Raw genomic sequence first — 13378 nt, 5'->3', positions numbered from 1 at the left:
AGGGGGAAGACACCAAAGTACCAATCTCACAAATTCAGAGCATCAAACATCAATTCTTGGCTCCTTTGATTGAAACTTGGAAGTTGGTTTGGTTCACCGCACAATCATTTTCAGTCTGGGTTTGTAAATCTACACAGACTAAGATCCAATCAGAGATTGAAGAGGGTTGATAACAGGGTTAATATCGTTTACCTTATGCAAGATTCTTGACAGCACTGAGAGTAGGTGGCAAATGAAGGACAGTCAAATAAAACCAACCTTGAAAGACTCCCCAGCACTCCACTCCTTCAGTTCCTCCTGAATCCTTAGTCTTCACTCTCTCTGGGCTCCCTCATCCACTTACCATGCTATACTTTATTCACTAAAAAAAAATGTAACTTTAGCATAGCTATTTAATAATGAGCCATTCATTGTGAAAAGAAGTCAGAGATGAGCATCAAGCCAGAGTTATGGAAACATGGAACAGATTATGTAACTAGATAGTGAAGGGTACAACAACAGAGCAATGGGACAATGTGGGCTTTTAATTAAATTAAAAATGAAAAAAGCAAATTAATTTGTATGGGATAAGTCAAGAAGACTTATGAAAATAATGAAAACAAAATATCAACATGATGAATGTTTAATTGCACAATTAATTTTATTTTAATCACAGGCTGAGTAATATCCTCTATTTCAGGAACAATATGTTCTATGATTTAAAATTCTGCCCTTCCTGATGCTATATTTAAATTTTGTTTCAGAAAAATTGGATGAGATCCTCGCAGCAGCTGATCGCTCGGTTAGGACAGAAAACGTAGCGGCAGATTCTCGAGCTGCAACAGTCAAACAGCGACCCACAAGTAGGCGCATCACATCAGCAGAAATCAGTGTGAGAAATTCATTCATGTTTCGTTCTATATTGAATTCTGAGCACTGCAGAGAATGATGGTGCATTGTTTAAATGAATGAACTAGTTCTCTTAAAGGCTTGGACAAACAATTCAATGCAATCAAATCCCAGCAAGGAAGCTAATGATTTAAATTTAGTTAATTAAATAATCTGTTATTAAGTTACATTAAAGTAACCATTAAAATTTGCTCAATTGTTGTAAAAACAGATCCACTTTACTAATGTTCTTCAGTGAAGGAAAATTCCCGTTTTTACTTGTTCTGCTTCTGTTTCTAGATCGATAACAAAATAATTGATTTTTGGCCAAGCAAACGTATTCATTTACCAACATATTTAAATAGCATTAAGAACAACCCAGCATCAGAACCATTTTAATTAGCTCTCTATCTTTGCCTAATAATGATAGAGGTGATCACTGAACAACATATTCTGGGAACACTAGGTTCAGTGAGGCATTTGAAATGACATTTACACCTAAAAATTAGTACCATGTGTGTGCTGATTAGCAAGAGCATGAGGACACAAGCAACTAAATGTGGAGCATGGTACCACAACGAACAGGTTTAATCAAATCTCTACAATCCTGTCATATCTAGTGTGACTGATGGCAGACAAGTAAACAGCTAATGGGAGAAGAAGGCTACCAGTGGGCGTTGATAGTTGTATCCAGCAGCTGAGAACCAATAACGATGCTGGGCATTTGGATTCACCTTCAGCTAGAAATGCAAAGTGGATGATCCATCTCAACCTGAGCCTCTCATCTTCAAATCACTCCACAAGGTTTCAAGCAGCATTTGGAATAGTGATGACAACCAAATCTCCGGACAGCATCTTCAGCAAAAAGCTATCTTCTCTACATCATATGAACCTCTAATTGCATAATATTCAATTCCATTCCCAACGCTGAAAATCAAGGAGCACATACTTGATTGAAATAAAACTTGGATAACATGAAAGGAAATACAGATTAGTTAAGGGTAAGAAGTTGGCCAGAATGCTGCTCTAGTGGCATGGGATTTTTTTACATTTATACAATAAAACAGCAAAAAGCTCAGATAATACTTATCAAAAGACAGCAACTCCAACAGTGCTGCCTGAGTTCAGTACTGTTGCCGTAAAATCAGACCAAAATTTGGTTCAAGTCTTAGAACCTCCTGGCAGGAATCCAGTATTATTGTCTGAGATAAGCTCACGCTGACTCAGATGGACATTAAAAAAATATTTATTGAAATGAGCAATATTAATAATTAATGGTTAATGCTTAATACCCAACTTTGGAGAGGTTTGATGCAATTCAGTAGCTTGCTGGGCCCCTTCAAGTATTTTAGTGCTGGACCAGAAACAGATGGAGGCTGAATCTGATAGATACAGTCAATTTCATTTCTCAAAGGAAGTGAAAGAAGTTAAATTTTACACCATTCTGCTCACTGTTACTGATTCCATTTTTGTTCACATATTCTTTAAACTGATATCAATTGTCAAAACATGCATGATGGCTGTTATATGGATTAATTATCTGGCCTCTATGTTACTGGTACATTCAAAACAGATCTGGATTGTATGTCCAGCATCACTAGATACGACATAAAATAAAACAGAAATTGCAGTAAATTTTCAGTATGTGTTTTAATATTCACCATCCCTATTGCCTCTTTTTTACTATGTTTAATTGTATATATAAATAGAATGTGTTGAAGCTCGGGCTGTTGTGTTTCATGTTGTGACAGATTATGTTATATTTTATATTGTATATAGATTAGTTTTAAAGGAGATAAATTATGGCAGGTTGTTTCTTGTGTAGGTCACAAACAAATACAAACACTTCAAAGCAGATCTCATTTAAAATGTCAGAGCTTGGCTCAAGCCAAATAGTCCAGGCTCCGAGTGCCTTTGCAAAAACTTTGAATTTAGTTCTACATTTTTACAGTTCAGCTGCAGCAGCTGGGACTGGAACATGACAAGCTGGCAAGCTTGTGGAAAAGACCCATTTTGAAGTTGAGTTGTGAGTTCTTGGGAACCTTTGTGGTCCATACAACAGGAGATGGCTGGTTATATAATGTTTCACTTGAAACAAGGGAAACAAAAAGGAACTCTGTGGTGACCTGAAAGAAAACCCTGATGGGGCAATATTCTTCAGCAAAACATTGACGTGGCTGATTGGAACGAATCAGTTTGTGTCCAACGAGCAACATATTTCTCTCTGAAAACCTACAAGAACCTTCCTGAGCGGTAACCATTTATCTTTCAAGCACCAAAGCCCGGTGAAATTCATAAATGTTAAATTCTGTGCACAGTATAAGAATTGCCTGCAACCATTGAATTTGGAGGAATGAGAAGTGAGATTGGACTGTGAATCAAAGAACTTTTCTGAACTTACACACACACACACACACACACACACACACACACATATTACATACACGTGCGCTTAGAATTTTCATGTTTAAAGATAATTAAAAGTAATTTTTGTTTAAGTAACCATTTGTGTTGGTGAATTTCTATTGCTGCTGGGTTTTGGGTCCTCTGGGCCCATAGCAATGTAAAATTAATTATAATTTATGTAATAATATATTTATTTTCTTTCAGTCTCTATTTGAACGTCAAGGAATGCCTTCAAAGTCAACACCCCCATCTGTACCAGAAAAGCCACACCTCCCAATGCCTAGAGGGATGTCAAGGACAAAATCCATAGGTAAGACAAGCATCCTTACATAGATTTTATGGATTCAATTGATATTTTATCCTCAATGGTTTAATTCTCCATCGCGTGTTGGAATGATCAGTGCAGGATTCTCTGGTTTCAAAAATCAGTCCCTGGAGTGCAGTGTATTAAATCATCTCTACCAGAGGGATAATCAACAGATATATAAAGAAGAGGGGTCGTACAGTTGACAGGGTAATGTTAAAGGCTCCCTTAGCTGCTGGCTTAGTTGGAAGCATCCAAATACAAGCTTGGAACTACTAAGCAAAGAAGGCAGAATTATCAGTGTGTGGCATTCAGCTTTCCTTTAATCTACAAATTATGCACATTCAGCTGTGAGCCCTGATCAAGTCAAATGACTTGATGAAGGTAACTGCCACTCTTGTAGATGATTCACCGAAAGCTGATTGAAAAACTTTACTAATCAACCCACAGATATTTTTGTCCAAATCATTTGTGTGTGTGTGTGTGTGTGTGTGTGTGTGTGTGTGTGTGTGTGTGTGTGTGTGTGTGTGTACATCTCTATACTGTATGTGTGTATATACACTAGTATATAAAACTAACAAAATAAATACATACAATGACAATGATCCCTGTAGAACACCCCTGGTCCCAGTTCTCCACTCAGAAGAACATTCCTCCACCACCACTACCCTCTGACTTCTTTGTCCAAGTCAATTTTGAATCCAACCTTCCATGCCTTAATCTTTTGAATCAACCAGCATGATGGACCTTGTTGAATACTTTACTAAAGTCCATGGAGATAACATCCAATGCCCTACCCTCTCTGATCTTTGATACTTCCTCAAAAATCTTAGTTTTGTTAGAAATGACCTCACCATACAAGGCCACACCATTTAGCACTAATAAATCCATACTTTTCCAAATGTGTGTAAATCCTAATGTTAAGAATCTCATTCAATAACTTCCCTTGCCACTGAAATAAACCTCACTAATCTGTAATTTGCTGGATTATTATAATTCCCTTTTTAAGATAAGAAACAACATGGACAGGAATTGACATTGTGTCTCACTCTTCCTTTTTGAACTTAACTATAACCATGCTAACTGGAATCGCCTGTGGAAAGCTCTTAATGTGTCTAAATGCATAAATCGTTTTCCAAGTCTGTTATTCTATTGAGAGCATTGGTGTCATCTCTGTGAATCCATCTGTTCTTTTCTACCTGGAGTAGGTCCTCTCAATCTAACACATTGGAATCTTGATAATTTTGCTAATTGTTAATGAACTGTTTTCCATTGCATTATTCCCTTTTTTGCTTCATGATCTCCAGCAGCACATGGATGCCAATATAATTTCTCCTCTTTCAACTTTGTCCCAGACATTCGGCTTTCACAAGGTCTATTTGAAGTGGAATTTGAACCTTTCATCATTTAACACAGACAGGAATATTCCCCTTGAACCTGAGGTTAATCTGTCCAGTGAATATTAACCTATGAACTTGATTCTAAATTCTAGTGTTCACAACCATACGCGTAACTGAACATTCCAAGTAATTCATTAATAAACTATGAAAATCTGCAGACACCATAAATGAAGTAAAGACACATTGCTGGAGAAACTCAGCTGGTCAAATAGTGTACTTTATATAGCAAAGATAAAGATATATAACCAACGTTTTGGGCTTGAGCCCTTCATCAATGTATGAAAAAAGAAGACAGCCTCTCAAACAGAATGGTGGGGAGAGAGGCATGGGGAGAAGTATATTCCCAAAGGCAGGAGACAAACGATGGATAAGAGAGGGAGGGGATACCAGCAAGCACTGTGAAGAGGGATGGCTCTATGAATGGAGAGTGAAGGGGGGGGGGGTTTAGCTTGAGGAAAGAAGACATAGGGAAACAGAAGGGAGGGAGAATGGAGAGTAGGCTAGCAGAAACTGGAGAAGTCACTATTAATGCCATGTGTTAAAAATTTTGCTGTGAGACATTATTAGGTTTATGAAAATTACCAAGTACTTTTGTAATGTTTTACAGGAGGTTCTGAGGATGATAAACTGTCAGTTTCAGCAATGGAAGGAAGATTTTTACGCAGTACGTCCATGCAAGATACTCTCCGGGAAGGACTAGGCATACCCCCACCTCCACAGATTGCCCCACCTCCCCCACCCTCCCCTTACCTTTTAGACACAGGTCCTCCACCTCCTTTCTCACCACCCCCACCTCCTGGTCGAAGTTATGATAATGTGCGATCCAGCTTTAAGCCCAACACAGAAGCGAAAATTCATGGAGGCCAGCAGGTGATGACAACAGCAGAGGTATATGAACCAAGTCGGTCTCCCATACCTCCAGTAGAGAGACAGAAACGGGCCAGGTCAATGATAATCTTGCAGGATTCATCATACTATCCTGTAGAGCCAACCGATATCCCATGGCCAAGTCCATCACCAACCCCTCAAGAGAAAAGCAAACGAAAGACTAAGGTTGTTGACAATCCGTATGCAAATGTGGGCCAGTTCAACGTGGGACTTTTTGCACCAACAAAGCCACTACGTAAGAAAAGTCCCCTGGTCAAGCAATTCCAGGTTGAAGATGCAATAGAGAGAGCATCAGCATCTGGTTCATCTGGGGCTAGTAAAGAGTTATTAGCCAGGAGGATAGCCCAGCAATCTGGTAAAGAGTATGAGCAGCAGCAAAGAGAAGGAATTAATAAAACACAAGAAGAAGGACAAGATCTGGCTAGCCCCTTTGCTGTCGCCATTGCAGGTGCAGTACGGGACCGAGAAAAAAGGTTGGAAGAAAAGAGGAAATCAACAGTCTTCCTTTCTGTGGGTGCCATCGAAAGTGAAACAGCACCCAACATCCCAGCCCTGCAACAATCCAGGTCAGTCGATGAGAGACTACTGAGTAGCAGTGACAGGTCTCTCCGATCACCAATCCCTTCCCCAGTTTCCTCCTCAAGACCACCAGCAAGCACGCCTGTGACTTTTATACATCCTCTCACAGGGAAACCGCTGGATCCTAACTCACCACTGGCACTTGCGCTGGCCGCAAGGCAGCGGGCACTAGTCGCTGAAACACAGCATCAGCGAACAACTGGAAGCAATGAAACTGTAAAAGCCCAAGAAAAAAAACCCCCAGTCTACATGGAGTGCCACAGTAAAGAGGCAAAGAAAACAGAAGTTGAAACGCTCACATCACCACCTTTCTCACCAGAAGACAAAACAAGCTACAGTCCAACATCTGGATTAACCGCAAAACACCAGTGGGGAACATCCACTACACTAAAGAAAGAAGCAGAGGCAAGACCAGGACAAATGGAGAAAGCTGAGAGGGAAGAGAAGAGAGTGGAAGAGAAAAAAAGTATGCTGATCAACATAGTGGATACATCACAGCAGAAGACTGCAGGCCTACTCATGGTCCATGCAACAAGTAATGGCCAAGAGTCAGAACTTCAAGATACTTCAACAGCTGCCTTGAAGCCATCACCATCACAGCCTCAACCATTCCTTGCAGAGCCACAAGCTTCCCAGTCACTTTGTGCTCTTTCTGAGCCTCCAGCTACTGAAGTACCTGGGAAAACCCAAACTCAAGGAAGCTCTGATGAAGATGTAGAACCATTTGCTGTTTCTCTTCCTCCAATGCTTTCCTCTAGTGATGAGGAAACAAGAGAGGAACTTGCAAAGATTGGGCTTGTACCACCACCTGACGAATTTGCAAATGGCATCTTTATCCAAGCCAAGGCTGAGAAAACTGCCAGCCATCCCAGTGGACCCCCAACTTCAACACCTTCAACTACTGGCATTTCACCCTCAGGGAAGCCAACAGATGCCCCTCCTTCAGAAGCAAGTGTGGACTCGGGTGTAGAAGAAATAGATACAAGAAGCAGTAGTGACCATCACTTAGAGACCACAAGTACAATTTCAACCGTCTCCAGCATGTCAACATTGTCGTCAGAGAGTGGGGAGCCCTTGGACACCTACACGTCATTTGCTGATGGACAGACCTTCATTCTCGAGAAGCCTCCAGTGCCTCCAAAGCCAAAGCTAAAGTCCCAACTTAACAAAGGGCCAGTCACATTCAGGGACCCTCTTTTGAAGCAAACTTCAGACAGTGAGCTTGTTGCCCAACACCAGCCGTCTGCGCTGCCCCCCGGCGTGGGACGGTCTCGCTACCTCATACAGAGAAAATCCAAGTTGTGGGGGGATCCCATTGAGCCTAGGCCTATTCAGATGGTGGAGGGCAGCAAACCCACTGTAATAAGTGAGCTGAGCTCCAGGCTGCAGCAGTTGTCTAAGGATACTCATTCACTTGGGGATGAGCCAACAGCAGCCTCTCTAGAAGTAGGAAAGAGATCACCCGTTGTCACTGCAAGGTAAGACTTAATTACCACTCAGTACAGAAGAATAAGTGTTTTATCACTGCCCTAAAAAAGTGATTATTTTTCTCAGTTTCAACTCCAGAGTGTATTTTTGAAAGTGAAATGCTTACCAAAAATTCTATAGTTATCAAAGATTGTTGTTTTCTGAATTGAGGCCTATTTCTGATTTGGAAAGTAAGTTCATTGCACCTGACTTAATCATGTCAAAAAGTGCTGCCATGGACACATGAAAAAATGAAGTTTCTTACTGGGCTGGCTTTAAAAGTTAAAAAAAAATTATCGGTTCTGAATGGAATGCATACTAGATTACTGAGGAAAGCAAAGGTTGAAATTGTGGCAATACTAATCATGATCTTACAATTCTCCAGAGATACAGGAGCGATGCCAGAAGATTGGAGAATAGCAAATGATACACACTTGTTCAAAAATGGAAGTAAGGATAATCCAGCAACTACAAACCAGTCAATTTAAGTTTGATGGTAGGGACGTTTTCACAAACAGTTATCTAGGATAAAATTAATAATCAAACAAGTATGGATTAACCAATTAAATTAAAGCCAAATCATGTTTAACCACAGTAATTGAATTTTTGATGAAGTAACTAGGGGCTGTGAATATAACCTGAAAGTCAGAGTCCTACAACACAGAAATAGGCTTTGTAACCTATCATGTCCATGACGATCTTTTGGCCCATCTACTTTAATCCCTTGCCTATTTGAGAGCCTGTCAAACTGCCTCCTAACTGATGATTGCAGATCATCTACCATCTGTCCTGGCAGTGAGGTCCACATATCAACCAGTCTCTGGGTAAAAGAACTTCCAACTCAAATTAGCTTTAAAACTCCTTCCTCTCACCTTAAACCAATGCCTCTTGTTTTTGATAATAAAAACACACAGGAATACTGGAGGAACTCAACCGATTTCACAGTGTCCATAGAAGGAAAAGATATCGGGCCTGAGCCCTTCTTCAAAGTATAAGCAAAGAATAGGAAAGTGTTAAAATACATTATTCAGTCTTTATCTTTACCTGCTATGGACGCTCTGAGACTGGTGAGTTCCTCCAGCATTCCTGTGTGTTTTTATTACAATCTCAGCATCTACAGACTTTCGTGTTTCATTCCTCATGTTTTTTATACCCATACCAAGGAAAACAAATTCTGACACTCTGCCCTCGCTACATCTGTTCTAACTTTATGTACCGCCATCAGATGACCCCTCAGCCTCCTTTAATTCCAAGAAAAAGAAGTCCAGTTTAACGAAAATATCCCCATAACTAAAGTCCTTCAATCCAGGCAACATCCTGGTGAAATTCCTCTGCTATGTCTAGCCACTGTTTGAGATAGTTGCAGCATAACATCCAAACTTTTATATTATATGCTCTGACCTATGAAGGTGAGCATTCCATATGTCTCTCCACAACCCTATGTGCTTGAGTTGCCACTTTTGGGAAACTATGCAATTGAATCCTATCAAGCTTCCATTTACTGTAAATGTACTACCCTGATTTAATTTTCCAAACTATATCACCTCATATTTATCAGGATTGAATTCCATCTGCCAGTACTCCTGACAACCTTCCTTGCTATACACACCACCAACAGCTTTGTGTCATTCGCAACTTACCAATCATACCACCTACATTCAAACCTTGTTCCTGCAGGTACGCCAGTCACTTACAATCAGAAAAAAGCATTCTTCCATCACTACTCTCTGCCTTTTTATCACCAAGCCAATTCTATTTTCAATTAGCAGACATACCTTAAATCCCATGTGCCTTAACCCTTTTAAACCAGCCTGCCTATTGGATGAACAAGAAAACCTCAGGTGCTGGGTGAAGTGCAGTACTTGAAAAGTGCTGGAGAAACTCAGTAGGTCCCGCAGCAAAGGTGGTTGGTATTCCCTTCTTCAGGAGGGCTGAAAAATCAGACAGATGCTTTAACATAAAAGTGGAGAGGAGCCATGGGGGATGGGGAAGAGGAGGACACGGCCTAACAGGTAATAGAGGGTGAAGAAGAAAAAGAACCTGATAAGTGATGGGGGGTGGAGTCAGAGACATCATTCTCTGATAGGAGAAGGAAGGGTAGAGAACTGGAGGAAGGGAGACAAAGGGATGAGAGAAAGAGAGGCAAGAGTGTGGGCTAACAGAAGTTGGAGGTCGAAATTAATACCGTCTGGCTGGAGACTGGCAAGATGGAATATAAGGTGTTGTACCTCCAATTTATGGATGGCTTCAAATGGCAGTACATGAACAGACAATGTCGCAATGGAATTGAAGTGGTCGGTCACTGGGAGCTACTTGTTGTTTCAGTGGACAGTGCAAAGGTTCTCAACAAAGTGATCTCCCAGTCTGCATCCAGTCTACCCACATAAAAACCACATCAGGAGTACCAGATACAGTAAATAAGCCCTGCTTTACTTGGAAGAATTTTTTGGGGCCCAAATGGAGGAGAGGGAGTCACGAGGGTAGGTACCAAGTGGCTAAATGTGGGAAGAGATGAATGAATAAGGGAATCATGAAGAGAGAGAATCCCTATGGAAAGTGGAGCGGGGATGGGAACATGTGTCAGGTGGTGGGACCCTGTTGTCAGTGGCAGAAGTTACAGAGAATGATATGTTGGATGCAGAGGCTGGTGAGGTGATAGGTGAGGACAAGGAAAACTCTTTCCTTGTTGCATCTGGGGGAAAGGGATTAAGGGCAGATATAGGAAATAGAGGAGATGGCTGAATTAATGGCAGTAGAGGGGAAGCCACATTTGTTGATGCTTCAAGAAATCCTCCTGGGTATACTCAACAAATTCAATCCCATCTAAGCCTGGCACTGAAGATGTTCCAGTCAATACTTGGAAAATTAAAGTAATTATCTTATTGAAAGACAAGCAGGGTCAAAAGGCTAGATGGCCTCCTACTACTACTGCATTAAGATCATGGCTGATCTGCCTGTGGACTCAGCTCCACTTACTGCAAATTCTTCATTACCTTTAATTCCCCTGCCATCTGTTATCTGTGTGTTAAATACATTTAATAATGTTGCCTCCACTGCTTCATTGGGCAGAAAATTCCACAAATAACTTAAGCTATCTTTCATTTCAACCTTCTCATGAATTTTGAAATTCTCATTGTTTTATTTAAATCCTTCCACAGACACTACCAGGAATTTGAATATCTTTGCACTATCCCTTCTTTCAACATATTTTGGCGTATTTTTCAAATGTTTGAAGTCATATTTTTTCAGACTTTATTGTTGTTCAGAAATTCCGAGATATGGAGTTAATAAACACTAAAAAAGATACATTAATGGTTGATATCTACAACTAATTGATGTCAGAAATAATGATAATTACACACTAGTTTCAGCTATTGGAAAAGTCAAATCCCACAGAAGTAAATTTCGTATCTCCTATGTACCTACTGCTGATCTTTGCTCCTGGAAGGATGTTTCAAAGACAAAAATTGACCAAAATAATTAAACCAAATTGACTACAACTTGATGTTTGTGTATTGCCTGGCTATTCAAGTTTATTTGACATTATTATTCTTATCTGTGATCTTATACAAGATCTTACATTCCATTGTATCTTACACAATGGAATGAATGATGAGGAAAATGAATTTTTACTACAAGCACATTATCCTTGGTGATGAGTGGAAACTGTATCACATCAAATGCATCCAATTCGAGATAACAAATTTGGGGAGAAAATTTGGTCATAAGGGAACATGTGGGGGAAACCTGTGGTTGAATGGACTTTATTAAGTTATATAAATTGCTAAGTTATGTAGGCACAGCAGGTAATAAGAATGTTTTATGTTTTGGTAAGATCAGGGGGCATAAGTTTCAAGTAAAAAGTAAGAGTGTACATGAGAAATTTTTCACCCCAGAGGATGTAATCTGGAATAAGAAATATCTAAGAAGGTGGTGGATGGAAGATCTCTCAATATTTAAGAAGCATCTGAATGAATATTTCAAATAAAATAAAGCATAGTTGGCTACAGACAAAGTGGGATTTACACATATCAGTACATGATGACCCATTTAGACACATTGAGCCAAATGACCTGTTTCGGTGAAGTATGGCTTAATTATTCTATTTAGCATTAATTCCACACTGTTGATTCTCTGAGCATTACACCTAATCAGTATAGATCTTCTACTTCATGCACTCACTGTAAAAAAATGTTGAGTTCAAAGATGAAAAAATTCTATAGACGTTAGAATAAATTAAATGAAAATATAAAAATGCTGGAAGAACACAGCAGGCCAAGCAGCATCGAGTAGAAGCAGTAAATTAACTTTTCGGGTTGAGTCCCTTCATGAGAATGGTGAAAGAAAGGAATTTTTTTAAAAATTTTATTTATTAGTTTAAAATCACACAATAAAACATATAATTAAAGATAATTCTAAACAATACAGATACATGTGGTATATAAGAAAAAGAAAGATAAGAAACACCCCACCTCCCCAATATACCACCTTCCTTCCACCCCCCTACAAAAGAAGAAAGAAAAAGAAGAGTAAGAACAGGACCAAAGACCCTCAACGGGGGTGCCTATTACTTTAATGTCTCTTATAATATATTGAGTCCTTAAGGAGAAGGGAATGTCAGAACTTCATTTAAATATTAACACCCATATTTTGTAAGTAAAGGCTCCATATCTTCCAAATTATGTAATACTTAAATTATAAGTAATTTTCTCTAGTGCTATACAACTCTGAGCTTCAGCTTGCCATCTTTCTAAACCCAGATCCAAGTTATGACAATACATTTTCTTGCTATTGCTAAAGCAATTTTAACAAACTTGATGCATATTCAATTTCAACTTAGGTTCAATATTCTTAATATCACTCAATAAAAGTAACATCGGATCCTGTGGGAATTTAATCCCCATTATTCGTTCCAATAATTTACCCATTTCTAACCAAAAAGTTTAAATTTTAGGACACTACCAAGTAGAATGCAAAATGTACCAATTTCCTATCCACATCTAAAAAAAAATGCAAAAGAGTCTGAATCAATTTTTAAAATTTATATTGTGTTAAATATAACTGATGAATAAAATTATATTGCACCATTCTGTATCTTATATTTATTGTACTTTTCATATTTTCTCTACATATCTCAATCCAATCTTGTTCATCTATTTGTTTATTCTCATCTACTTCCCATCTATGTTTAGAATTATGAAGCCCTATTTTCGGGCTTTCTTTTGTATTAACCGATACATCATTGAAATAAATTTCTTTATATTTCCATTACATTACAATAATTCTAATTCTGTCCCTACTGATAATAGCAAGCTCTTGACCATAATTTTCACATAAAAATTTCATAACTTGATATTAAATTTAGTATTTTCAGTTATCTTAAACTTCTCTTTCATTTTATTAAAATAAATAAATTTCCCTGCTTCAAAAATATCTTCTGTCTTCTTAATTCCCTGGCACTGCCAAA

The 13378-nt window shown here is 39.0% G+C and overlaps 1 protein-coding gene across 35 annotated transcripts in view; it reads left to right on the top strand.

Annotated features, from left to right (window-relative positions):
• shank3a (SH3 and multiple ankyrin repeat domains 3a) overlaps nt 1–13378 on the top strand; it is a 651448-nt gene that overhangs the window by 604821 nt on the left and 33249 nt on the right. For 27 of the 35 annotated variants that reach the window (XM_069908797.1, XM_069908806.1, XM_069908783.1 and 24 more), the window contains 3 exons: nt 744–871; nt 3478–3583; nt 5585–7922. In XM_069908797.1, the coding sequence (XP_069764898.1) occupies nt 744–871; nt 3478–3583; nt 5585–7922 (2572 nt within the window). Of the gene's footprint in view, nt 1–743; nt 872–3477; nt 3584–5584; nt 7923–8296; nt 8506–13378 lie in introns of those variants that run through there. The other 8 variants (XR_011348059.1, XR_011348061.1, XM_069908803.1 and 5 more) reach the window with 3 other exon arrangements.

This window comes from Narcine bancroftii, chromosome 13, assembly GCF_036971445.1.
Source record: "Narcine bancroftii isolate sNarBan1 chromosome 13, sNarBan1.hap1, whole genome shotgun sequence".
NCBI classification, from domain to species: domain Eukaryota; kingdom Metazoa; phylum Chordata; class Chondrichthyes; order Torpediniformes; family Narcinidae; genus Narcine; species Narcine bancroftii.
This window is presented reverse-complemented; position numbering and strand designations above follow the sequence as displayed.